We start from the raw sequence: 26,490 nt of genomic DNA, 5'->3' as shown, positions 1-26,490 counted from the left end.
ATCGACCTGCCTGAACAGCAAGTCCTCTGCGCTCGGCTCCAGGCAGGACTACAGGCCCCGGGCTGGAAACAGATTCCATGCCAGTCCGTGAACGTGTACATGGACTGGCATCAAACTGGAGTTTGTTGAATAGTTGAAAATCCCAAAAGGTTAGGGCTCTCGTTATATGAGAAATGACTGATGAGTCCTGCATCATTCTGGTTTACTTCTTATTTAGTATTTTCATAAACAAATTGAAATGTAAATTTTGCTTGATACTGCAATTTAAAAATATCGCCTAATACAGCAACAGCAAACCGATATTTCTCAAGCATAATAATGTTTAACATTTTAAAGACTTTCATTCACTTTGGAATGAAAGTAATATACACATTTTCCAGTAGAAGAATTCTATAAATTCTGAAATAATCTAGGAATTCTATGTAAAATAAGTGATTAAATTGTCAATCATCTCCAGAGCAACTTGTGGCATAGAATCCACCATCACATTAAAACGTAAAGTATATCAAAGCAAGCACAGGATCCCCAGGTCCAATCAAATAGATTGCAAAGACAGCAACAAATGCTTCTCCCATCCACCACAAGCACAGACAGGACAGACCTGAAGAAACAAAAAAACAGCCAATAATTTCCTCAGCACCAGTAGTTGAATCCATACGATCACTTTAACGGTTCCAAAACGGACTCCATCAGTTGGCAACTATCAATGGAAGTAGAAGTCCTTGGTCAACATGGTGGTGATGGAGGGCATCTGCTTCTTCTTATTGGTCTCATGATCGTCGGTGGACGACGCCAAATCCAGCGCCACCTTGCGATTGACCCGCGTCATGATCTGCATCAGCTCCAGCTGGCTGCTGTGTTCCTTCAGCATCTCGCACAGCGCCTGCATGAACCAGGAGCCGTTGGCCTGGTTCCTCCAGGAGTAGTAGCCTGGTGGGAGATCATGTACGACACATTTAATACACTTGTAACTACACTTCAGCCAAATACAATCCACAACAGGGTATTGATGATGATTAGCTTGAAATTTACAAGTTCTGAAAACGTGTTTTAGCCTTGAACCTCTCAGATCATTTATGATTTCCAAGGGGCGAAAACAACGGGCGGACCAAATGGCCTCTAGACGCAATTGGATAAACCTAGAACCAATCACAGCAAAGAAATCAGTGGCATCCATCTTGGTTGTTCAAGGAGTGCCCGAAAGGCGTCCTCCCATATTTGATAACAGGCTGTGATTGGCCTGTCCTTGCCCGGGGGGGGGGGGGGGTTTGGGGGGTGCAGACGAAATGAACTCGCAGACGTATTGTTCCCAGGCTAGATCATTATAATAATCATAATAATAATAATCAGATAAACAGACACAATTATGTTTGCACTCTATACAAGTCGATTAAATTAGATCTGCAGAGAACAATGAGGAAAGCTTCGACCTAGGCACTGAGGCACCTAAGGCACTGAACCAGGCGCGTTGCTAGACCTTGCTGGGCCTTCGAGGCTATAGCCCCGGATCTTTTGGAAATAGCCCCTGATCACTCTGCCTTCAAATAAAAATTAAAAAAACATAATTATGATGAAAATAGCCCCGTAGAGTAGGCTTGTTTGTGGTTGCATTACCAGCCACAGATGCAACATTGTAGCCAGTGAAAACCACAAAATTCTGACGTGTCCATATATGGGCAGATTTAGAATAATTTGTTGCAAAATGTTGCAAATTCAACGTTGGTATGGTTTCTTCTCTATGCATAGCGCATCTCGTCGATATTGCTGTTTCGTGCTGCTAGCCTTTTAGTGAGATCAGAGTGTTGTGAAGGACAGTAATAAAATATCTTTGGTAAGATGGATATAAGAAGAGAGACCCGCAGTGAATTCAACCCGGTCCACTTGACATCGGGTAGGTGCGTGACAGTGTCTACAGTAAAACTTCAATAGCCCAGGCTTTTATTTGTTTCAATCAGTGAACGTTCGAACAAAACTCTTGCTCAGCAAAGATGGGAAATACTATCAAATGTATTATTTAAACCAGTATGAATATTACCGTACATGTATAACCATTACCAGGCTATCAAATAACACCTGCACGCTTACACGCACACACACACACACACACACACACACACACACACACACACACACACACACACACACACACACACACACACACACACACACACACACACACGCACACAGTGGCGGAGTAATAGTCGGGAGCGTCAGGAGAATTCCCGGTGGGCTGATCACTGCGGGATAACAATATTGTGTTTAGAAAAAGTTCCTTGCAGCGCCCTCCGGCAGCCTTCCCTGACGTAAGTCAGACGTCATTGATTAGTCATCCCTTTACCTCTCAAACTACATTACAATTGAATGTTCATCAGCCCGATTTTCCAATTTTCTTGGGGGAGAAAGCCCCGAACAACCGTCTTAAAAGGACTTCTGGGCTAAAGCCCCGAATATTTTCAATTGCTAGCGACGCCCCTGAACTGAACTATAATAGTTATAGATTTAATTTAATTGTGTGATGCAAAGGTATTTGTTTGGACGCACGTATATCAGAGGTAACAACTATTTGGTATGGAAAAGTCTTTACACAATAACTACAATTGAATGGGCAGTAATGATTAAATAATTAATAGATTGTTAGGATCATAATGTAGGACATTCAGTATGCTGTTTGTGACCAAAGGACAACAATTGGAATTTGATCGCCTCATCATTCAAACAGCAGTGATTACTGATTACCTGGAGCTGTAGAGTGGGCGCACAAGAAGTCCGCCTCCACAGGAATTCTATCCCATGATTCGTCTCTGGAGCTGTCCGTCTGAATGCCATCCTCCAAACAGTCGCCATGACATGCCTAGCAGAGATTTATACTCATTAATTTATTTTATCGAACCTTTATTTAACCAGGAAGTCCCACTAAGGCTACGTTTACATGATGACGGTCTGAACAGAAGACACAAAAGTGGCATCGCGTCTACACTTTTTATTCTGCGTTTAGACGAGTGTTTTCGGGAGGAAATCTGCGTGCATACGGTGATGCAAAAGTGTGTGTATTTCGATTGGGTATGCCTGTCAGGCAGCTAGCTGATGCTGTGATACACTTTCACACAACACCACCATGTCGGAGCGCATGCGTAGAATCTTCCTTCTTCTATTATCTGCGCCGTGAAAACCAAAACATAATTACAGATCCTTCTCTATTCAGTAATACTATCTGTACATATCCTGTACATTTCTTGTCATTTAATAAGACTCCTGTACGTTTATTTCCCTGTACTGGCGCTGTATGTGACGTAAACGCGTACGCGACGTGAGCAGATCTGAGCAGAGTTTTGCGTCTTGGCAGTGTAGACGGAAACGCTTCGGCGGAGCGTATTCAAGTTTTCCACTCTGGAGGCTGGTTTCCGATTTTTGCGTTTTTAAGCCCCAAAAACGCCGTCACCGGCTAAACGAAAGGAACTTCCGATAAAATATTTGGTCGTTGTTACCCGCAAGCGTCCTCGTATAAACGGGGCCTGAGTTAAAGTTATTCTTCTCCAAGGGAGTCCTGGCAAAGACTCAAGGCAACAAGTTTAAAAATACATAAAAAATAGGACAAAGGTAACATACTACAACACAAATCGCATACTATACATACTAGAACACAAACAATACATTACATTTAACATGACAAATAACAAGCTAATACAGGCAAACAACTTAAAGGGCACCTAGTTATAATCATCAGATAAGGTGCAGATAAGGCGGGACTAGTTTAGAGTCCCATAGCTTGGTCTTGGAACGGTACTGTTGAATGATCAATATGATGCACTGTTTTAGCTTGCTGTTTAATATACTGTATGAATAGGGCTGGGATAAGTATTCTCACTCCACACTAGCTTTTCCAGCCATTACCATTCAAAGGAAAGGGCAACATGCACCTCAGTGCGTTAAATAAACCCACACATCAGCAGTAAACCACACGTCATGAACCTGTCCTTCAAAGCCCACCTGTATGAAGAAGAGTTTGGGCTTGGCCACCAGAGTCTTGCAGCGGTCGCCGCGGAACATTCCGGTCAGCGTCTTGAGCTCGGTGAAGCCGTCCGTCCCGTAGAAGATCCCTTCATCGCCGTGGCTCAGCAGCACGCACACAAAGGAGGCGGAGCCACTGTGGTCCTCCTGGGACACTGGGGGGGGGGGGGGGGGGCCCTCCTGCACTCCATCAGTGCAGGAGGGTCAGCAACCCAGGGACGTGCAGACCCGAGTAGCGACTAGGCTTTGAAGAGCGGCATTACTCCTACAACTCAGGGCTTCGGGTCAGTTTAATCGCTGCATAATGTCGTCCTGTACCAGTACGGAGCAGCTCCTCCATCTCTCCCACGGTCCGGTCGTCTTCTCTTCTTATCTTGTAGCCCAGACTGCGGAAGGTCCTCTCCACAGCCTCTGCATCCACGTCGGTCCCCTCACGGGTTTCCATGCCTGAAAGGGTAGGCACGCACACACACACGCACAGACAGGCACACACACACACGCACGCACACACACACACACAAACACACGTTGTTGCATGTAACAAAAGATTCTGCCTCTCCACTGGGTGAATTGTGTGTTAATAGTGCAAAAGACAAACCGACCACAAAAAGGCTAAATCTCTACAGATCACTGCTTTAAATGAGACTGTTACTGTTATTTCAGTAACCGATAATCTATTTTGCTTTATTATTCGTTTTTTCTGATAAGATTTAACAGCAAACATGGAAAAAACGATAATATTTTAACTAAAATATACTATAATACTAGCCTATTATATATCTTCAATAGAGTAATAATGATTGTAATAAATGTCTGGCCCCATAATTATATTCACAACCCTCAGCATGGCCCTTAGTTCAATTTGACAGCCCTGCTCTAGTCGTTATGTTTTAGTCACTTGACTGTTAAATAAAATGCATTCCGTCGATTGTGATGAGTCCAGACACTTGGCCAACATTGATCCATGCCCTTCACAGCGGTCTGCAGTATGGCTGTGATCTGACACCCCAAGACGTCCTTCAGAGGCCAGGTGTGAACGCTGGATCCCACCTGGCCTTGGAAGGACGTCTTGGCAGGTCTGTGCGAGGAGTCATGATTTGTCATGGGGGGCTTTACCTATGCTCCCATGGAAGTTCTTGTTGTTGATGATCACGCAGGTTCCTATGCTGGGGTAGTCCATTCTGTAGCGGTAGGGGGCCGCGGACACGGCTCCAGCTTTTCCATCTCGCCCCGCCTTGTCAGGGGGTCGGGGAGCCTTGGATTGCCTCAACACACAGATGCCGTGTGGTTAAACACACAACTAAAAAACGAGGATGTGGTACAACAGAGATCAACAAGCCGACATTCTTTCTTGTTCAGGTAGCTGATGTACCTTGTAAATGAATGTTAGTGCATTATGATATTTCCACTCAAATGGACTGTGTGGCTGGGAGTAGCAGAATGTTTCATGTTCTGTTGTTTATTCTGTGTCTGATGGGGTTTCGTCCTGTGTACTTGTGTACTGTGTCTATCTAACGTTACTCACTATGATTAAACATGCACCCTGTTTTCGCAAAGGAATTTCCTCTGCGATGCCGATAATCGACTAATGACATATCGATCGTTATTAGGGTCTAGTTATTAGTTACCTGTGAGGATAGAGGCAGTATTCGAGTTGAGGGGGGATGAGGGGGGATGGCATCCCCCTTTGAAATTAAAATGATCAAAATCATCCCCCTTCTGAAACAGCCATCCCCCCTTCCCATCCCGTTATTTTATCAATTAATGTGGAAATATTACCGCTATTTCATTATAGTTGTTTCCTTTTTCAATTCGGCGCAACGTTACTTTTCCCAGGGACACATTTGACATGGATACTGCATTCTCGGTCAGTATGCTATTGCGCAAGCACGCAGGCAGGCTTGCTGCGCGCCTGCGTACTTGCGGGATAGTGCCTTAACGAGCTCTCATTCCACTCGGTACGAGACAGACACTGGTAGCGCGAAGCTGTCTCTGCATCTCAGACATCGCTTCCGCAGACAGCTCTGTCCCCTTTTCTCCCTTTCATTCTAACCCGTGAGCAATGCTAGTCTCCCTCCTCTGCCGAATGCATTTTTGAAAAAATGAATAAGAATCAGTTTTTAAAATCCTTAAAAGTGATGCATGCCTCGAATCGTGTGATGCGTCCGATGAGCTGCGTTTTTGGGGATAAAATAAGAGCGATGACAGTAGTCATCAATCTTATTTTATCCCAATAAATATATAATAATAGAATAATAATACTACTAATAATAATGATAACTATCACACCGTTGGTCTCCCACCCTATGCGCTGTTATCAGCACAAATGATCTGTCCCTAAAAGTTAAAATCCACCATCCCCCCTGGCTTTTTTTTTACAACTCGACCGCTGGATAGAGCACTATCTCTCTACCTTCAATAGGGTCCAGCAGGGAGTTACCTTTGAGGCCAGAATTTGGCGTCCACACTGTCTCCTCGCTCCTCTGCATCGCCACGGTTCTCTGCCATGGTTATCCTATGGAGTTAGTTACATATTAATACACACGGCGTAATAATTTGTTTCTAAAGGTGACAGTAGAGCTGATGAATAATGCGACCTGAAACCACAGGATCGAGACTCTAGTTTAACGAGACGAAACGCGGCGTTAAAGTGAAAGTGAAACGGCCAACTCATCCACAAATAAGTAGTTTACGCTCAAATCCGTTATTTTAAAAATAACTGATTTGAAGTAAAATAACATTACCTAACAATATATCCCGAAATGTTAAAAAAAAGAGTTCATTAGCCTACCGTGTACGCGACCAAAGGTGATGGGAATGTAATTGACTTCAACTTCAGACAGGGAGACGCTCACTAGGCCGTTTCTTTATAGGTCCATAGGGCCGATCGACTGACAGCCAATCACAGGTGACTAACAGGGCGGGGCTAGGAGGAAACAGATTGGTTGAAACTGAGCCATCACTATGGGCTCTCCCTGCTCCTTCCCCTGCCAGCACCACTATGTTCCATATACCATATGATTACCAATATATTCATGTTCAAATGGAAGCTAACCCTCACCCTAATATTTATAAGCCACCTGAGAGGACCCAGCGGTGAAATGAGTCATGGCCTATTCTGGCCTCTCTGTGGTTTTTATTGCAGATAATAATATGGGCGGATTTCAAATCAAGCAAGCTTGGAAAACTGACCTAATGTGTAATTCATTTTATTTTGTGGGATAAATTATAATTGTATTATGTTTTGATTGACAATGGTGACGAAGCCACCATTGTCAATTTAAACATAATACATAAACGGATAATCTGCTGCATCTTAATGCTAATCACAAGCAAACAAAGAAGGGTGGTCCACATGCTGATTGAGTGGAATGAACCAACCTGTTAAGGATCCACAGACCACTGTCCAGAAAAGGAGGCTGAGGTAATAGGTCATGCTTGCCACGGTTTCTGGGGTGTTGAGTGACAGCTCAGAGTCCTGCAGTGCAGAACTCAGAGGGCTTTAAACCCTCTCAGAAACCTAGTTGCAGCACATGCAAAGCTCCCTCTACATGGAAATGAGTGACCTGTTTCCACTCATCAGACTGGGGGATGAGAGTGACTGCAGACATTCCGGGAGGACCGCTGTATCTCTTCTACGTTCACACTTTTGGAATACAAATATTGTTTCACTGCAAACTATTGGAATTTATAATCAATTACATTTTCATTTGTTAATGTGTTTGTCTGAAATCCTTTCACTTTTATTTGGTTAAAATAATTCTGTTGACATTGTGACCTCAATCAACATGAAGATACTCAAATATTCTAGTAGTCTTGAAGGTTTTTTAGTAAGTCAATTTAATGAATTGTGTTCAAAGTGACAACTGTTTGCATGTGTGTCTTCAAAGATTTTATGAAAAAAATCTATATTTGGTTTATTAAATCCATATGCATTCAAATAATAGGTAATAATAGGTAGTCCATTGGTCTCCCCACAGATGACGAAGGGTTCCCCAATTCGTCCCGGTCTCCGTGCCACTGGGTCCTGGTCCTCTGTCAAGGACCGCTTGGTGACTCAGCTCTTTGGGTCTCTCCGGTAACAGACCCTACGTTCAGGAGTCCTCCATAATGGAGGCGGAGGCAGTTCATCTCTAGGACAGACGCACCAACACCCGTGTTCTGGAGGACGCCCACGTCAGCTGGAGGGATCGTTTCATCTACCTGCCTGAACAGCAAGTCCTCTGCGCTCGGCTCCAGGCGGGACTACAGGCCCCGGGCTGGAAACAGATTCCACGCCAGTCCGCGAACGTGTACATGGACTGGCGTCAAATGGTGTCGAGAGGAATCGCAGCCTCAGCCAGTCTATAACAGACATGCTAGGGCTGTCCCTCCTCATGTAGCCTATGAGCTCAGATCAACAGGATATATAATGGAGCCCTAACCCCAAAAGGTTAGGGGTCTCGTTGTTTGAGAAATGACTGAGGGTCATGCGTCATTCTGGTTTACTTTTTATTTAGTATTTTCATAAACAAATTGAAAGGTACATTTTGTTTGAAAGTGCAATTTCAAAATATCGCCTAATACAGCAACAACAAACCGATATTACTCAAGCACAATACTGGTTGTTGAACAATTAAGAGTCAAAAAGCATTCACTTTGGAGTGAAAGCAATATACACATTTTCCTGTAGAAGAATTCAATAAATTCTGAAATAATCTAGGAATTCTATGTTAAATAAGTGATTAAAATGTGGCCACAGCTGTTCATCTCCAGAGCAACTTGTGGCATAGAATCCACCATCACATTACAACGTAAAGTATATCAAAGCAAGCACAGGATCCCCAGGTCCAATCAAATAGATTGCAAAGACAGCAACAAATGCTTCTCCCATCCACCACAAGCACAGACAGGACAGACCTGAAGAAACAAAAAACAGCCAATAATTTCCTCAGCACCAGTAGTTGAATCCATACGATCACTTTAACAGTTCCAAAACGGACTCCATCAGTTGGCCACTATCAATGGAAGTAGAAGTCCTTGGTCAACATGGTGGTGATGGAGGGCATCTGCTTCTTCTTATCAGTCTCTGGAGCGGAGGTGAGCGACTCAAAGTCCAGCGCCACCTTGCGATTGACCCGCGTCATGATCTGCATCAGCTCCAGCTGGCTGCTGTGTTCCTTCAGCATCTCGCACAGCGCCTGCATGAACCAGGAGCCGTTGGCCTGGTTCCTCCAGGAGTAGTAGCCTGATGGGAGATCATGTACGATTCAGTTATTTCAGAGTTTATTGTTTTTAATATTTACCCCCTGTAACTACACTTCAGCCAAATACCATCCCCCACAACCCAATCCACAACAGGGTATTGATAAGGATTAGCCTGAAATCCACAAATTCAGAAAATGTGTATTAGTCTTGAACCTCTCAGATCATTTATGATTTCCAAGGGGTGAAAACAACGGGCGGACCAAATGGCCTCTGGACGCAATTGGATAAACCTAGAACCAATCACAGCAATGAAATCAGTGGCATCCATCTTGGTTGTTCAAGGTGTGCCTGAAGGGCGTCCTCTGTGACCGCATCTTATTTAACCCGCCCCCCGACGCATATGCTAGATTAAATAATCATGAACTCACAGACGCATTGTTCCCAGGCTAGATTATTATACTAATCATTATAATAATAATCAGATAAACAGACACAATTATGTTTCTACTCTATACAGCTAGATTAAATAGATCTGCAGAGAACAATGAGGTAAGCGTCGACCTAGATGGAACTGTACTATAATAGTTATAGATTTCATCTAATTGTCTGAAGCAAAGGTATTTGCACACATATACCAGAGCTAACAACTATTTGGTATGGACAAGTCTTCAAACAAAGACTACAATAATTAGTGATAATTAGTGATGATTAAATAATGAATAGATTGTTAGGACAATAATGTATGACATATGTTGTTTGTGACAAAAGGACCAAGATTGGCATATGACCGCCTCATGATTCAAACAGCAGCTATTACTGATTACCTGGAGCTGTGGAGTAGGCATACAAGAAGTCCGCCTCCACGGGAATCCTATCCGATGATTGGTCGCAGGAGCTGTCAGTCTGAATGCCGTCGTCCAAACAAGTGCCACGGCAGGCCTAGCAGAGATAAGACTAGTTTAGAGTCCCATAGCTTGGTCTTAGAATGGTACTGTTTAATGATCAACAGAATGCACTATTTTAGCCTGCTTTTTAATATACTGTATGTGTATAGGGCTAGGATATTTCTGATGGAGAAAACATTTGATTCAACACAAATACTAATGATCCAACCAAAGACTGATACACAAATACAACCAGAGGTCTACTAAAGGACAACTGTATTCTCCCTCTACAATAGCTTTTCCAGCCGTAAATAATAAAGGACAGAACAACATGAGCCTCAGTGCATTAAATAAATCCCCACATCAGCAGTAAACCACACGTCATGAACCTGTCCTTCAAAGCCCACCTGTATGAAGAAGAGTTTGGGCTTGGCCACCAGAGTCTTGCAGCGGTCGCCGCGGAACATTCCGGTCAGCGTCTTGAGCTCGGTGAAGCCGTCCGTCCCGTAGAAGATCCCTTCATCGCCGTGGCTCAGCAGCACGCACACAAAGGAGGCGGAGCCACTGTGGTCCTCCTGGGACACTGGGGGGGGGGGGAAACACACACATTTTTTCAGTTGCCGTGTTCACGCTAACTTATGCTTGTTCTCCATCAGTGCAGGAGGGTCAGCAACCCAGGGACGTGCAGACCTGAGTAGCGACCAAGCTTTGAAGAGCGGCATTACTCCTACAACTCAGGGCTTCGGGTCAGTTTAATCGCTGCATAATGTCGTCCTGTACCAGTACGGAGCAGCTCCTCCATCTCTCCCACGGTCCGGTCGTCTTCTCTTCTTATCTTGTAGCCCAGACTGCGGAAGGTCCTCTCCACAGCCTCTGCATCCACGTCGGTCCCCTCACGGGTTTCCATGTCTGAAAGGGTAGGCACGCACACACACACGCACAGACAGGCACACAAACACACGCACGCACACACACACACACAAACACACGTTGTTGCATGTAACAAAAGATTCTGCCTCTCCACTGGGTGAATTGTGTGTTAATAGTGCAAAAGACAAACCGACCACAAAGAGGCTAAATCTCTACAGATCTCTGCTTTAAATGAGACTGTTACTGTTATTTCAGTAACCGATAATCTGTTTTGCTTTATTATTCGTTTTTTCTGATAAGATTTAACAGCAAACATGGAAAAAACGATAATATTTTAACTAAAATATACTATAATACTAGCCTATTATATATCTTCAATAGAGTAATAATGATTGTAATAAATGTCTGGCCCCATAATTATATTCACAACCCTCAGCATGGCCCTCAGTTCAATTTGACAGCCCTGCTCTAGTCGTTATGTTTTAGTCACTTGACTGTTAAATAAAATGCATTCCGTCGATTGTGATGAGTCCAGACACTTGGCTAACATTGATCCATGCCCTTCACAGCGGTCTGCAGTATGGCTGTGATCTGACACCCCAAGACATCCTTCAGAGGCCAGGTGTGAACACTGGATCCCACCTGGCCTTGGAAGGACGTCTTGGCAGGTCTGTGCGAGGAATCATGATGTGTCATAGGGGGCTTTACCTATGCTCCCATGGAAGTTCTTGTTGTTGATGATCACGCAGGTTCCTATGCTGGGGTAGTCCATTCTGTAGCGGTAGGGGGCCGCGGACACGGCTCCAGCTTTTCCATCTCGCCCCGCCTTGTCAGGGGGTCGGGGAGCCTTGGATTGCCTCAACACACAGATGCCATGTGGTTAAACACACAACTAAAAAACGAGGATGTGGTACAACAGAGATCAACAAGCCGACATTCTTTCTTGTTCAGGTAGCTGATGTACCTTGTAAATGAATGTTAGTGCATTATGATATTTCCACTCAAAAGGACCGTGTGGCTGGGAGTAGCAGAATGTTTCATGTTCTGTTGTTTATTCTGTGTCTGATGGGGTTTCGTCCTGTGTACTTGTGTACTGTGTCTATCTAATGTTACTCACTATGATTAAACATGCACCCTGTTTTCGCAAAGGAATTTCCTCTGCGATGCCGATAATCGACTAATGACATATCGATCGTCATTAGGGTCTAGTTATTAGTTACCTGTGAGGATAGAGGCAGCACTCGAGTTGAGGGGGGATGAGGGGGGATGGCATCCCCCTTTAATGATCAAAATCATCCCCCTTCTGAAACAGCCATCCCCTGTTATTTTATCAATTAACGTGGAAATATTACCGCTATTTCATTATAGTTGTTTCCTTTTTCAATTCGGCGCAACGTTACTTTTCCCAGGGACACATTTGATATGGATACTGCATTCTCGGTCAGTATGCTATTGCGCAAGCACGCAGGCAGGCTTGCTGCGCGCCTGCGTACTTGCGGGATAGTGCCTTAACGAGCTCTCATTCCACTCGGTACGAGACAGACACTGGTAGCGCGAAGCTGTCTCTGCATCTCAGACATCGCTTCCGCAGACAGCTCTGTCCCCTTTTCTCCCTTTCATTCTAACCCGTGAGCAATGCTAGTCTCCCTCCTCTGCCGAATGCATTTTTGAAAAAAAGAATAAGAATCAGTTTTTAAAATCCTTAAAAGTGCTGCATGCCTCGAATCGTGTGATGCGTCCGATGAGCTGCGTTTTTGGGGATAAAATAAGAGCGATGACAGTAGTCATCAATCTTATATTATCCCAATAAATATATAATAATAGAATAATAATACTACTAATAATAATGATAACTATCACACCGTTGGTCTCCCACCCTATGCGCTGTTATCAGCACAAATGATCTGTCCCTAAAAGTTAAAATCCACCATCCCCCCTGGCTTTTTTTTACAACTCGACCGCTGGATAGAGGACTATCTCTCTACCTTAAATAGGGTCCAACAGGGAGTTACCTTTGAGGCCAGAATTTGGCGTCCACACTGTCTCCTCGCTCCTCTGCATCGCCACGGTTCTCTGCCATGGTTATCCTATGGAGATAGTTACATATTAATACACACGGCGTAATAATTTGTTTCTACAGGTGACAGTAGAGCTGATGAATAATGCGACCTGAAACCACAGGATCGAGACTCTAGTTTAACGAGACGAAACGCGGCGTTAAAGTGAAAGTGAAACGGCCAACTCATCCACAAATAAGTAGTTTACGCTCAAATCCGTTATTTTAAAAATAACTGATTTGAAGTAAAATAACATTACTTAACAATATATCCCGAAATGTTAAAAAAAAGAGTTCAGTAGCCTACCGTGTACGCGACCAAAGGTGATGGGAATGTAATTGACTTAAAGTTCAGACAGGGAAACGCTCACTAGGCCGTTTCTTTATAGGTCCATAGGGCCGATCGACTGACAGCCAATCACAGGTGACTAACAGGGCGGGGCTAGGAGGAAACAGATTGGTTGAAACTGAGCCATCACTATGGGCTCTCCCTGCTCCTTCCCCTGCCAGCACCACTATGTTCCATATACCATATAATTACCAATATATTCATGTTCAAATGGAAGCTAACCCTCACCCTAATATTCATAAGCCACCTGAGAGGACCCAGCGGTGAAATGAGTCATGGCCTATTCTGGCCTCTGTGTGTTTTTTATTGCAGATCATAATATGGGCGGATTTCAAATCAAGCAAGCTTGGAAAACTGACCTAATGTGTAATTCATTTTATTTTGTGGGATAAATTATAATTGTATTATGTTTTGATTGACAATGGTGACGAAGCCACCATTGTCAATTTAAACATAATACATAAACGGATAATCTGCTGCATCTTAATGCTAATCACAAGCAAACAAAGAAGGGTGGTCCACATGCTGATTGAGTGGAATGAACCAACCTGTTAAGGATCCACAGACCACTGTCCAGAAAAGGAGGCTGAGGTAATAGGTCATGCTTGCCACGGTTTCTGGGGTGTTGAGTGACAGCTCAGAGTCCTGCAGTGCAGAACTCAGAGGGCTTTAAACCCTCTCAGAAACCTAGTTGCAGCACATGCAAAGCTCCCTCTACATGGAAATGAGTGACCTGTTTCCACTCATCAGACTGGGGGATGAGAGTGACTGCAGACATTCCGGGAGGACCGCTGTATCTCTTCTACGTTCACACTTTTGGAATACAAATATTGTTTCAATGCAAACTATTGGAATTTATAATCAATTACATTTTCATTTGTTAATGTGTTTGTCTGAAATCCTTTCACTTTTATCTGGTTAAAATAATTCTGTTGACATTGTGACCTCAATCAACATGAAGATACTCAAATATTCTAGTAGTCTTGAAGGTTTTTTAGTAAGTCAATTTAATGAATTGTGTTCAAAGTGACAACTGTTTGCATGTGTGTCTTCAAAGATTTTATGAAAAAAATCTATATTTGGTTTATTAAATCCATATGCATTCAAATAATAGGTAATAATAGGTAGTCCATTGGTCTCCCCACAGATGACGAAGGGTTCCCCAATTTGTCCCGGTCTCCGTGCCACTGGGTCCTGGTCCTCTGTCAAGGACCGCTTGGTGACTCAGCTCTTTGGGTCTCTCCGGTAACAGACCCTACGTTCAGGAGTCCTCCATAATGGAGGCGGAGGCAGTTCATCTCTAGGACAGACGCACCAACACCCGTGTTCTGGAGGACGCCCACGTCAGCTGGAGGGATCGTTTCATCTACCTGCCTGAACAGCAAGTCCTCTGCGCTCGGCTCCAGGCGGGACTACAGGCCCCGGGCTGGAAACAGATTCCACGCCAGTCCGCGAACGTGTACATGGACTGGCGTCAAATGGTGTCGAGAGGAATCGCAGCCTCAGCCAGTCTATAACAGACATGCTAGGGCTGTCCCTCCTCATGTAGCCTATGAGCTCAGATCAACAGGATATATAATGGAGCCCTAACCCCAAAAGGTTAGGGGTCTCGTTGTTTGAGAAATGACTGAGGGGTCATGCGTCATTCTGGTTTACTTTTTATTTAGTATTTTCATAAACAAATTGAAAGGTACATTTTGTTTGAAAGTGCAATTTCAAAATATCGCCTAATACAGCAACAACAAACCGATATTACTCAAGCACAATACTGGTTGTTGAACAATTAAGAGTCAAAAAGCATTCACTTTGGAGTGAAAGCAATATACACATTTTCCTGTAGAAGAATTCAATAAATTCTGAAATAATCTAGGAATTCTATGTAAAATAAGTGATTAAAATGTGGCCACAGCTGTTCATCTCCAGAGCAACTTGTGGCATAGAATCCACCATCACATTACAACGTAAAGTATATCAAAGCAAGCACAGGATCCCCAGGTCCAATCAAATAGATTGCAAAGACAGCAACAAATGCTTCTCCCATCCACCACAAGCACAGACAGGACAGACCTGAAGAAACAAAAAACAGCCAATAATTTCCTCAGCACCAGTAGTTGAATCCATACGATCACTTTAACGGTTCCAAAACGGACTCCATCAGTTGGCAACTATCAATGGAAGTAGAAGTCCTTGGTCAACATGGTGGTGATGGAGGGCATCTGCTTCTTCTTATCAGTCTCTGGAGCGGAGGTGAGCGACTCAAAGTCCAGCGCCACCTTGCGATTGACCCGCGTCATGATCTGCATCAGCTCCAGCTGGCTGCTGTGTTCCTTCAGCATCTCGCACAGCGCCTGCATGAACCAGGAGCCGTTGGCCTGGTTCCTCCAGGAGTAGTAGCCTGGTGGGAGATCATGTACGACACATTTATTTCAGAGTTTATTGTTTTTAATATTTACCCCCTGTAACTACACTTCAGCCAAATACCATCCCCCACAACCCAATCCACAACAGGGTATTGATAAGGATTAGCCTGAAATCCACAAATTCAGAAAACGTGTATTAGTCTTGAACCTCTCAGATCATTTATGATTTCCAAGGGGTGAAAACAACGGGCGGACCAAATGGCCTCTGGACGCAATTGGATAAACCTAGAACCAATCACAGCAATGAAATCAGTGGCATCCATCTTGGTTGTTCAAGGTGTGCCTGAAGGGCGTCCTCTGTGACCTCATCTTATTTAACCCGCCCCCCGACGCATATGCTAGATTAAATAATCATGAACTCACAGACGCATTGTTCCCAGGCTAGATTATTATAATAATCATTATAATAATAATCAGATAAACAGACACAATTATGTTTCTACTCTATACAGCTAGATTAAATAGATCTGCAGAGAACAATGAGGTAAGCGTCGACCTAGATGGAACTGTACTATAATAGTTATAGATTTCATCTAATTGTCTGAAGCAAAGGTATTTGCACACATATATCAGAGCTAACAACTATTTGGTATGGACAAGTCTTCAAACAAAGACTACAATAATTAGTGATAATTAGTGATGATTAAATAATGAATAGATTGTTAGGACAATAATGTATGACATATGTTGTTTGTGACAAAAGGACCAAGATTGGCATATGACCGCCTCATGATTCAAACAGCAGCTATTACTGATTACCTGGAGCTGTGGAGTAGGCATACAAGAAGTCCGCCTCCACGGGAATCCTATCCGATGATTGGTCGCAGGAGCTGTCAGTCTGAATGCCGTCGTCCAAACAAGTGCCACGGCAGGCCTAGCAGAGATAAGACTAGTTTAGAGTCCCATAGCTTGGTCTTAGAATGGTACTGTTTAATGATCAACAGAATGCACTATTTTAGCCTGCTTTTTAATATACTGTATGTGTATAGGGCTAGGATATTTCTGATGGAGAAAACATTTGATTCAACACAAATACTAATGATCCAACCAAAGACTGATACACAAATACAACCAGAGGTCTACTAAAGGACAACTGTATTCTCCCTCTACAATAGCTTTTCCAGCCGTAAATAATAAAGGACAGAACAACATGAGCCTCAGTGCATTAAATAAATCCCCACATCAGCAGTAAACCACACGTCATGAACCTGTCCTTCAAAGCCCACCTGTATGAAGAAGAGTTTGGGCTTGGCCACCAGAGTCTTGCAGCGGTCGCCGCGGAACATTCCGGTCAGCGTCTTGAGCTCGGTGAAGCCGTCCGTCCCGTAGAAGATCCCTTCATCGCCGTGGCTCAGCAGCACGCACACAAAGGAGGCGGAGCCACTGTGGTCCTCCTGGGACACTGGGGGGGGGGGGTTATTCATATATGTTTTGTTCACACTAATTGATGCTTGTTCTCCATCAGTGCAGGAGGGTCAGCAACCCAGGGACGTGCAGACCCGAGTAGCGACTAGGCTTTGAAGAGCGGCATTACTCCTACAACTCAGGGCTTCGGGTCAGTTTAATCGCTGCATAATGTCGTCCTGTACCAGTACGGAGCAGCTCCTCCATCTCTCCCACGGTCCGGTCGTCTTCTCTTCTTATCTTGTAGCCCAGACTGCGGAAGGTCCTCTCCACAGCCTCTGCATCCACGTCGGTCCCCTCACGGGTTTTCATGTCTGAATGGGTAGGCACGCACACACACACGCACAGACACACACACGCACACACACACACACACACACACACAGAAACGCACGCACGTACGCACGCACACACACACACACACACACACACAAGTTGCTGTTACTGTTATTTCAGTAACCAATAATCTCTTACCCTATTCCATGACCTTATTTGTTATACAAAACCATTTTTCAGCACTTGATAAATACTGTTTTGCAAAATTATTCGTTTTTCTGATAAGATTTAACCACAAACATGGAAAAAACTATAATATTAGAACTTTTCGTTTTTCATTGAATGCAGTTTCTAACTTATTATATATCTTCAATAGAGTAATAATGATTGTAATAAATGTCTGGCCCCCTAATTATATTCACAACCCTCAGCATGGCCCTCAGTTCAATTTGACAGCCCTGCTCTAGTCGTTATGTTTTAGTCACTTGACTGTTAAATAAAATGCATTCCGTCGATTGTGATGAGTCCAGACACTTGGCTAACATTGATCCATGTCCTTCACAGCGGTCTGCAGTATGGCTTTGATCTGACGCCCCAAGACGTCCTTCAGAGGCCAGGTGTGAACGCTGTGGAAGGACGTCTTGGCAGGTCTGTGCGAGGAGTCATGATGTGTCATGGGGGGCTTTACCTATGCTCCCATGGAAGTTTTTGTTGTTGATGATCACGCAGGTTCCTATGCTGGGGTAGTCCATTCTGTAGCGGTCGGGGGCCGTGGACACGGCTCCAGCTTTTCCCTCTCGCCCCGCCTTGTCAGTTTCACCGTCTCCTCGCTCCTCTACATCGCCACGGTTCTCTGACATGGTTATTCTATACATGGAGTTAGTTACACATTAATACACACGGCCGGGTACCTGACGGAGAAGGAACTCATCTATAGTCGATTTGTTTCTAAAGGTGACAGTAGAGCTGAAATAATTCAATTATTCAACCTGAAACCACAGGACCCTTTAAAGTGAAAGGGCCAACTCATCCCCAAATTACTAGTTTACGCTCAAATCCGTTATTTAAAAAAAGAATCCTACCTAAATGATTAACTTAATTTATCAATATATCCCGAAATGTTAAAAAAAAATTCATTAGCCTACCGTGTACGTGACCAAAGGTGATGTAAGGACGTGACTTGACCTTCAGACAGGGAGACGCTCACTAGGCCGTTTCTTTTATAGGTCCATGGGGCTGACCAACTGACTGCCAATCACAGGTCACCAACAGGGCAGAGCTAGGAGAAACCAGATTGGTTGGAACTGAGCCAGGGGCTAAGGTCTAAGGGCTCTTAGCCAACATCCCTGCTCCTTCCCCTGCCAGCACCACTATGTTCCATGTACCATTTGATTACCTATATATTCATGTTTAAATGGAAGTTAACCCTCACCCTAATATTTATAAGCCACCTGAGAGGACCCAGCGACCTGGGGACGAGTCGGCGACTGACGTCCTCTAGAAAAACCTCACCCACCACCCAGGGCCACGACACCAACATGTGGACCCGGGATGTGCTTGAAGGAAGATCATCACTGTTGATCTTCCTTCAAGATAGGGTTAGTCTATCCCGCCACACAACTATACAAGACGAAACCCCAACAGAATGAACTAGACACATCAAACATGCTGCTGCTCCCAGCCACACAGTTCTTTTGAGTGGAAAGGCAATAATGCCCTCACATTCATTTAGGATCATCAGCTACACGCTGTACACCTTTGAAAGGGCCCGGTCCTTCTACCTGAACCACTCCGACAGGACCACGTTCGCCTCCTGGATGAGGAACCTGTTCACTGACGATTGCTTATCAATGTTATTAAATCATCATGGCATTCATGGCTACTTTAAGCCATTGATGCATGTGTCTACACGTGTATTGGCAGACGTTTGTTAAAAAAAAAAAAGTAGAGAGAATGAATGTTGGTGTGTTGATCTCTGTTGTACCAAGTCCCCGTTTGTAGTTGTGTTTAACCACACGGCATTTGTGTTTTGAGGCAATCCAAGGCTCCCCGAACATCATCACCGATGGTCTTTCTTCATCTCACCCGCTTTAAAATGTATTTTTTAAACAAGCTTCAAGCCTGTTTGCGAACATGTACATGGCTTGGTGTCAAACGGTATCTGAGAGGAATCGCAACCTGAGCCTCTAAGAGACGAGCCTGGGCTTTGGTGAGCCTGGTCGGTGTGGCAAACCTGCGAATAATTAATAAATAAATGAGTGTTGTTAATGATATGTTGTAATAACATGGTGCTAATAGGGGTGAGTAATCTGAATCATTCTGTAATACACACACACACACACACAGACACACAGGTATTTCTCAAAATACATTTTCTTTATTTCGTCAACATAAATGGTATGAATAATTGCTTTCCTGCTCAAGAGTATGATCAAGACATGCATAGAAGAAAAGGTCAGAATGAATTCTAACATTGAAATTTAGCATACATTGTTTGTGTGCTTTCCACGTCACTTAAGTGACGTCCGGATACGATCCGATTAGATTAATTCATTGAACACGGCAGGTGTTCCCAGACGTCCTCATTGGTTCATTCTCTTATCCCGGCCTCCAGCCGGTTGTTGATGTCTCGGAGGCTGTCCTCGGCTCTCAGGAGGCTCTTGGTCTCCAGCAGCAGGGCAGGCAGACTTGGGGACCCAAACTAAGTAAGGACGCAAAAGACCAAGAGTCATTCATTATTTCATCACATTAGAGGAGAACAGATTAGCCCGACAGATGAGTGAACTACAAGGGACAATTCAAACCAATCAAGAAAACAATTATGAAACGTAGAAGTAGCCTCATTAGAGTCATCTCCCTGAACATGTCCAGCCACCAGTCTGGGCTTGAAGTAGGTTTTTGTGACGGGAATCACACTTTTCCCTCTCAATATAAAGGCGCTGTAACCAATGTGGTCGTTTTGGCCAACTTCCTGTCCATGTCTAAAGTCAACACTCCTCTCCATATCAACGTGGCTCTGGCACGACGGCAAACGGTTTTATCTACTTTGCCTATTTGGTTGTCAAGCTATTCCCGGGAACGCCGGAATAGGGAGCGTCACTGCCTCCACCACCGGCAGTCGACATTTACATCCTGCCGGCTGCCCGTGAAGGCCCAAGTGGGACCGAGTCTTGTTGGATAGTGCTCTTCACAGGTTGGATAAAGCGGGAACGGGTTTCCAGATTTTTCCTGTTTATTGCAAAGGAATGATTGGAAAACCCATAATACTTAAACACTGCATCGGCGATGTCTGTCGGAATATAGGGCTATCCAACACTCTTTTTAAACACACTCATTTAGATAACTTACGCTTTAACTAATTGAAAGCTGCCTTAGATGGACGTTGCGTAGAGTCTTTATGGGGTTCATGAGGGAAGTGCCTCCCCACATGGACCTGCAACCGGTACTCTTCAATGGGACCCACCTGCTCTTTCTCCGAGGGGTGTGCCCGTCTGTGGGCCAGGTATCGCGTGGTCAGGTCTCTGAGGCCGTGCAGGGAGGAGAAGCCTCTCCGGATGTGGGCCAGTCGCGCTCTCAGCTCCTCCTCCTCCTTCCTCAGCGAGCCCAGCTGCCGCTCCGCCCTGTCGGAGCGGTCAGAAGACGTCAGGGAACACGCCACACGAGGCAACCCGCACGCTACGAGAACACTGTGGAATGTCGGTTTCTCTTGTCTCTCTGTGTTCACATTCCTTAGTGTGGGGGCAGGTCAGTGCCTCTTCAGCTGATACCAGGCGTTATTACCAACACTCCTTCGTTTGTTTATGTCCCTACAAGGAAGGACCAAATGGCCGGTCCAAGGCCGTCTGGGTAATAGCCAGGGTCATATACCTTATCAAGGGAGGAACTGCATCTGTTCTTTTGTGATTCATGCTTTATTTTGTATAATACTCAGACAAAACTTTAGTTTGGTCAGAAGCGGGATCGACAGCCAAGGAGTATCTATCCGACCCTCTGATCCAACCTGTCATGGTGCCTTGGTTTCCACTTCAAGATAATACGACGAAATAAGCTGAAATCTAACAACACTGACACCAGGCTGGCAACATGCAGCCTCCATGGGGCCACTTCGTCAAGACGTTGTGTTGTTACTATTATTAACTATTATACACCATTTCTCATTGATGCATTTTATTGCAAATACAGATAATGTTTCTCTGAGGAATGGTTCGTGTTTTTTTAACGGGAGAACTGGTGGGATCTCCGAACTGACCTTAACCGCTGAAACTTGGCCTCCAGCAGTTTCTGTCTCTTTGCTTTGATCTTTGAGTCAACCTGTCAATCACAGTGGAGATCAAGCCTTGAGGGACGGGAGGGAACGCACTGGACCAATGCCATTGTTATCACAGCCACTGATTTCCATGGTTACCTTGGCGTTGTCCCTCTTCAGAACCCGGAACTCCTTCGAGATGGTGATCTTGGGGGGGAAATCACAGTGTTAACGTGTTTTGGGGTCTGTTGCTCTGTGCGTTGGCGGCAGGGCAGTGAATACCAGCTTTAATAGTCACCCACAGAAGACCAGGGACAGAGCGCTCACCCTCTCAGTGAGTTGCTCCTCCAGGGAAGAGGAGAACGTGTCGATGGCGCGTCGCACGGCCGTTGACTCCACAGACTCCCTTCCCATGAAGAATAAAAGACGGATTAGTCATCCATGTTGGTTAATTCAGGCAGAGGGATGCCAGAAGCTGTTTAGGGCAAAATGATCTCATATTGTGAGACAGATAACCTCTACATTACAGATCATCCTGAAAACAGTATGTGCCCCAACAAATACATTCATATACTTTAAGAAATACCATGCATGGTATTGAAGCATGTCACATTTTAATTAAATTGTAACAAAACACACCCATTCCCCGCCAACTATGTGTAAAATATATTGGTCCGATATCATGAACATTCATAGCAATAGGATCATATGTAAGGTACAGAGACCATATGAAACGGCCGGGGGGCCAACCTGAAGAGCAGGGTGTTGAATCAAGGTTGAATGACTGACTTGTATGTTTGGCAAAGGGACAGGAAGCTTTCCAGCACCACGGACACGTCTGCCCCTCCAGTCCCCCGTGACCTCCCTCCTGTTCTGTCTGTCTGTGAGACCGTGGGCTCAGCATCACCACCTGGGAGGAGGAGCAGATAGGACCACAGTCAGCGCTGTTCACCTCTACCCGCTGGAAAGGCTTAAAATGGCTTTCTATTTAGTACTTTAATGACCAACCGCTTGGATTGAAAGTGTGTCGTGGGTGTTATGAGCGGGTAGGGGCTTTGCTTTGTTTGTTGCTCTAGAATGCACACAGGATAAGGGTTCAGCTGGGAATCCAACAGTGAGTGTTTATATAATTAGGGGGCCAGACATCTTGCATCATTCAACAGCCAGTCAACTTGACCGGAGGATACCATTTCCTGATGCTGTATAAAGCATAAAACCTATTGGCCTGATATCATGATGACAGTCATATAAACAGGACCACAGGGGACAGGAAGCCGACCTGGAGAGGAGGACGTCCTGGCTAACTGCTGCTGGCGGTCAGCTGACTGGCCTGAGGAGGACTTCCTGGTGCGGGCCCTCTTGGGACCAGGGGTCTAAATACATGAGAGAAGAATGTCAACACAACAACACAGCAACACCCCCGCAGTATCCATTGGCCTGCATTTTAGATCCGGCCCTGAGTGGTTGAGGCCCCTGGGCAGGGGCCCTGAGCAAGGCCACTTCCCACAGTCAGGCCCTTCTATCTCCGAGCCCGAGTCCTACTAAAAGTTGATCAAGACTCAGTTTCTAAATAATTTGATCGTACCTCTCGGTTCTTCAAAGATGTGTTGATGTCTGTTATTACGGTGAATCAGGTGCATTGCTTTGTAAAGTAGGAACCTCTTAGAATGTCTGCATGTTATTACATCTTCCACTAAGCATTTGTTCTAGGTACACCGATGTCTTTCATACATGCTAAATAAACCATCGGTTGAAAACCAAACTGCACAGAAATTGTATTCAATGTTTTGATAAGAATCAACACCTCAAGCATTACAATCAGACCATCTTAACAACCACTCCCATACCGGTGTCTCAGAGCTGCTGGACTTCCTGTCTGCTGATTTCCCCCCTTTCTTCTTCTCCTTCTCTGCCCCCGGTTCCTTCCCTGGTCTGGGAGAAGAGAAGCGACACACAGAGGGTAAGAACAGGGAGCAGGGTATCCCCGCTGGATAGGACGGATGCAATGGATGGACGGATGTCCTACCTACTCAGAAGCACATTAGTGTCACACAAAACATCGAGGGAGGGTCAAGTCTCGTCGTAGCGACAGAGCCAGTGTGTGCTACTTTGTTGTGAGCCCACCCGAGTGAACCAGGCTACCTGACCGTACCTGGCTACAAAGGGGAGCTGCAGCTGCCGGCTAACCCTCTTGGCAGTCGACTGTCTATCTGGGGGTGTGACCCTGCGTGAGGCCTCCCTGGGAGCTGGGGCTCGGGGCGGTGGCAGGGTCCCTCTGGTGGGCAGCGGACCAGGCCGCCTCCCTAAGCCTGGGCCTTTCCTTCTCTCCTCCTCCACGATCCCTCCTGCCTTCTTTCGGGCGCGCTTCCCCGCTCTCCTGTCAGGAGTGTTGTGTATCGGCAAGAGAGTGATGCATTTCAAGAGATGGAAAGATATCTCCGCCTCGCTCTCTTTCACATTGCATTGTGAAACTGTGTGTTGAATGATTGGAAACTGATGCCAAACTGTTCCAAATATAATGGTAGATTGGGAAATAGGATCAGGCTGAGCTTATGAAAGTGTTTTAACACCACTGACTTAGCCAGTCTAAGGAAATGAAGATAAAAACAACAAGAACATGAACAATTTTAGAGTGTGTGAGGGGGCTAGTGTGTGAGCGGACGAGTGTGTGAGTGACTGTGTTATGCCGCTGTACACGTCCGTCTACAGATCTCATTGACTTTGCATGGGGCGCTCTCGAAATGCATTGTGGGTCAATCCATTCCGTTGGCTCCGTACTTTTCAGGCTGCGACAGATCTGTCGGCCAATCAGATCGCCTTACCCATACGTCAGACACGCTCTCCGTCATCCGGCGACAGACATGTACAATGTGAACGCGCTGTTATGGGGCGTGTGTGAGTATGACTCTCGCTGTGTCTTATAGGAAAATGTAGCATCACAATAATTATGGGGGATTTTACACAATGGTGATAAATGTCAGGATATTCTTATGAATTCAGAAGACCAGTCTAAACAGTCTTACCCAGGTTCCTTACATCGAAGTATGTCGAAATGTAAAGTATGTTATCCGACTAAGGATCGTTTTCTTCCTTCACTGATTTTTAAACCTGATATTTGATGTATCAGGCATTGATCGGCATAGATTCTCATTGTAAATAATTAAGACTATAAACCCAGATATCACAGAATATCTCCATTATGATGTACATATGCAGCATGAAAATAAAATAAATGATAATATTCAAGTGTTGTTCGGCCCCATGACAAACAGACACATCATATTGATGACACCTTTGGGAATCCAGCACCAAGCCTTGGTGGGGATAAGAAAAGAGACTACTCTAAGGGTCTCGGAGGGAGGAGCCGGTGTAGATGATCTTACCCAGCCGCCACTTTCTCCCCAACACTCTTCCTCTTGTCTCCCGGCCTGGGGCCTTCCTGACTCCTGGGGGACGCCGCTGGCCTCTGCTTGGCCCCCGCGGACGTTGCAGCCTTCCCAGGACCTCCTGCTCTTCCTCCCACTTTCTTTTCCACCTTCTCAGCGGGCCTGGACACCTCCTCCGTCTCCTCTGAGAGTGCGAGGTCTTCCTCTAGAGCCGTGCTGTGGAGAGGGTAACCTAGGCAACCGCAGCATCAACAGTCAGGCAGGGGAGACGTTTTTTTGACCACTGACTTAGTTTGAGGGAACACGTCAGGAACAAGGCTGTTTCCGAGTGTGCGGGTCGCTCACCATAACTGATTTGTGGTTCTCTATCCAGGCTGCTGGCCCGCAATATGCTGGACACGTCCAGAACCTCAGGCAGCACTTGTTTCTGGAGAACAGGCGGAGGTCTTGTAACCTTCAGTCCACAAGTTAAGCTCACAAGCCAATACCAGGTGACCGCCACCGTGACCATCTCAGCCCAGGATGTTTGGTTACTGAGGACTGGTGAGCATTTATAAGACGGTAAGGCTTCATAAAACCTGCAGTCTCCCTAACGTGACACACACACACACACACACACACACACCCACCTCTACTCACCTTGGCCTGACGGAGAGGACCTTCAGCCTTCCTGGGTCCCTGCTTCTTGGGTCTGTGAAGCCATGAAACACGTTGATTCAATGTGAACAGGAATATTAAAGAGCTGTTTAAACTAACTAATTAACAAACCGAGGAAAAAACTAACAAAACAGGTGTAAAACACGGTCGGGCTGTTCGGTACCCACAGTGTTTGTTTTGATTAAAGTCATAATTATATTATATAACTTATTGTAAGAGCCATGTATAGTAAATGTCTAGTTTGCATAGTTTGCGTTATTGTTTCTCTTAATTAGGATTGCATATCAACATGGACCCATAAGGCTTCCGTATAGTCGTGACGTCCAAAATAGTGAAATCATGCGCGGGAAACACAACGCTAGAGTCTTACCGTCTTACCTTACAAAGCTAGAGTCAACCCAGTTTTCTGATTCTTATTTGGATTTCATGCCTTTGTTAGTTTTGTTCCCTGAGACATGTCATGTTTGTCATGTTTGGACCCAAGCTCATTGCTTCTTTGGGCTTACCGAGGGTTGGAAAGAACATTGGAAAGACAACGCTACACTTATAATTCATAGTACATAGCAGTGAACAACATACCCCATCGTTATTATGAACGGCGCCGCCTCAAGCTTTCAGACCAGCATTTCCTCCATAATAGTGAAATGCATTCAAAATGAACGACGCTACATAGTTTCTGGTCGTCTGGACCGTACCACTGCGCTAAGGAGGGCGTCCCGCTGAAGCATTCAAAAGTCTGGACCGTAC

The 26,490-nt window shown here is 45.1% G+C and overlaps 4 protein-coding genes across 6 annotated transcripts; all 4 read right to left on the bottom strand.

The window, feature by feature from the left end:
• Positions 1 to 203: 203 nt before the first annotated feature.
• Positions 204 to 6,877, bottom strand: LOC307081685 (caspase-3-like). Of its 2 annotated transcripts, none has more exons than XM_079744941.1 (7): positions 6,800 to 6,877; positions 6,449 to 6,523; positions 5,125 to 5,273; positions 4,327 to 4,455; positions 3,988 to 4,163; positions 2,737 to 2,851; positions 204 to 930 (listed from the first exon to the last, which is right to left on the bottom strand). In XM_079744941.1, the coding sequence occupies exons 2-7, from the start codon at positions 6,514 to 6,516 to the stop codon at positions 704 to 706; spliced, it is 864 nt and encodes a 287-aa protein (XP_079601067.1). In that variant the 5' UTR covers positions 6,517 to 6,523; positions 6,800 to 6,877; the 3' UTR covers positions 204 to 703. The 2 variants fall into 2 exon arrangements, with proteins under 2 accessions (XP_079601067.1, XP_079601068.1); XM_079744942.1 differs by having other exon boundaries at positions 204 to 601.
• Positions 6,878 to 8,485: 1,608 nt separating this feature from the next.
• On the bottom strand, positions 8,486 to 13,405 carry LOC307081684 (caspase-3-like). The gene is made up of 7 exons (XM_079744940.1): positions 13,313 to 13,405; positions 12,962 to 13,036; positions 11,658 to 11,806; positions 10,860 to 10,988; positions 10,487 to 10,662; positions 10,020 to 10,134; positions 8,486 to 9,235 (listed from the first exon to the last, which is right to left on the bottom strand). The coding sequence occupies exons 2-7, from the start codon at positions 13,027 to 13,029 to the stop codon at positions 9,009 to 9,011; spliced, it is 864 nt and encodes a 287-aa protein (XP_079601066.1). The 5' UTR covers positions 13,030 to 13,036; positions 13,313 to 13,405; the 3' UTR covers positions 8,486 to 9,008.
• A 1,594-nt stretch (positions 13,406 to 14,999) lies between these two features.
• On the bottom strand, positions 15,000 to 18,314 carry LOC307081915 (caspase-3-like; the record flags this gene model as incomplete). Its single annotated transcript, XM_079745287.1, has 5 exons — positions 15,000 to 15,749; positions 16,534 to 16,648; positions 17,001 to 17,176; positions 17,364 to 17,492; positions 18,143 to 18,314. 5 exons carry the CDS (start codon positions 18,312 to 18,314, stop codon positions 15,523 to 15,525), a joined length of 819 nt encoding a protein of 272 aa, XP_079601413.1. The 3' UTR covers positions 15,000 to 15,522.
• Positions 18,315 to 19,860: 1,546 nt separating this feature from the next.
• On the bottom strand, positions 19,861 to 26,433 carry cenpu (centromere protein U). Of its 2 annotated transcripts, XM_079744238.1 has the most exons (13): positions 26,323 to 26,433; positions 25,726 to 25,777; positions 25,432 to 25,513; positions 25,084 to 25,318; positions 23,853 to 24,077; positions 23,548 to 23,632; positions 22,980 to 23,073; positions 22,490 to 22,610; positions 22,028 to 22,106; positions 21,860 to 21,907; positions 21,704 to 21,765; positions 20,918 to 21,074; positions 19,861 to 20,155 (listed from the first exon to the last, which is right to left on the bottom strand). In XM_079744238.1, exons 1-13 carry the CDS (start codon positions 26,325 to 26,327, stop codon positions 20,045 to 20,047), a joined length of 1,356 nt encoding a protein of 451 aa, XP_079600364.1. In that variant the 5' UTR covers positions 26,328 to 26,433; the 3' UTR covers positions 19,861 to 20,044. The 2 variants fall into 2 exon arrangements, with proteins under 2 accessions (XP_079600364.1, XP_079600365.1); XM_079744239.1 differs by lacking the exon at positions 23,853 to 24,077.
• Between the last annotated feature and the right edge of the window lie 57 nt (positions 26,434 to 26,490).

Source organism: Pollachius pollachius, assembly GCF_949987615.1.
Source record: "Pollachius pollachius genome assembly, chromosome: 10".
Classification (NCBI taxonomy): Eukaryota; Metazoa; Chordata; class Actinopteri; order Gadiformes; family Gadidae; genus Pollachius; species Pollachius pollachius.
This window is presented reverse-complemented; position numbering and strand designations above follow the sequence as displayed.

What these genes read in the sequence shown, in the direction of transcription:
- LOC307081685 (XM_079744941.1), bottom strand. Translation starts at nt 6,516, where the DNA reads ATGGCAGAGAACCGTGGCGATGCAGAGGAGCGAGGAGACAGTGTGGAC. An exon ending in CCAAACTCTTCTTCATACAG is followed by an intron (nt 2,852 to 3,987) that starts GTGGGCTTTGAA and finishes AATCTCTGCTAG; the next exon opens with GCATGTCATGGCGACTGTTT. An exon ending in CGCCCACTCTACAGCTCCAG is followed by an intron (nt 931 to 2,736) that starts GTAATCAGTAAT and finishes ATCTCCCACCAG; the next exon opens with GCTACTACTCCTGGAGGAAC.
- LOC307081684 (XM_079744940.1), bottom strand. Translation starts at nt 13,029, where the DNA reads ATGGCAGAGAACCGTGGCGATGCAGAGGAGCGAGGAGACAGTGTGGAC. An exon ending in GCCAAATTCTGGCCTCAAAG is followed by an intron (nt 11,807 to 12,961) that starts GTAACTCCCTGT and finishes CTGTGTGTTGAG; the next exon opens with GCAATCCAAGGCTCCCCGAC. An exon ending in TGCCTACTCCACAGCTCCAG is followed by an intron (nt 9,236 to 10,019) that starts GTAATCAGTAAT and finishes ATCTCCCATCAG; the next exon opens with GCTACTACTCCTGGAGGAAC.
- cenpu (XM_079744238.1), bottom strand. An exon ending in GGGGAGAAAGTGGCGGCTGG is followed by an intron (nt 24,078 to 25,083) that starts GTAAGATCATCT and finishes CACTCCTGACAG; the next exon opens with GAGAGCGGGGAAGCGCGCCC. An exon ending in CCAGCAGCTCTGAGACACCG is followed by an intron (nt 23,074 to 23,547) that starts GTATGGGAGTGG and finishes TCATGTATTTAG; the next exon opens with ACCCCTGGTCCCAAGAGGGC.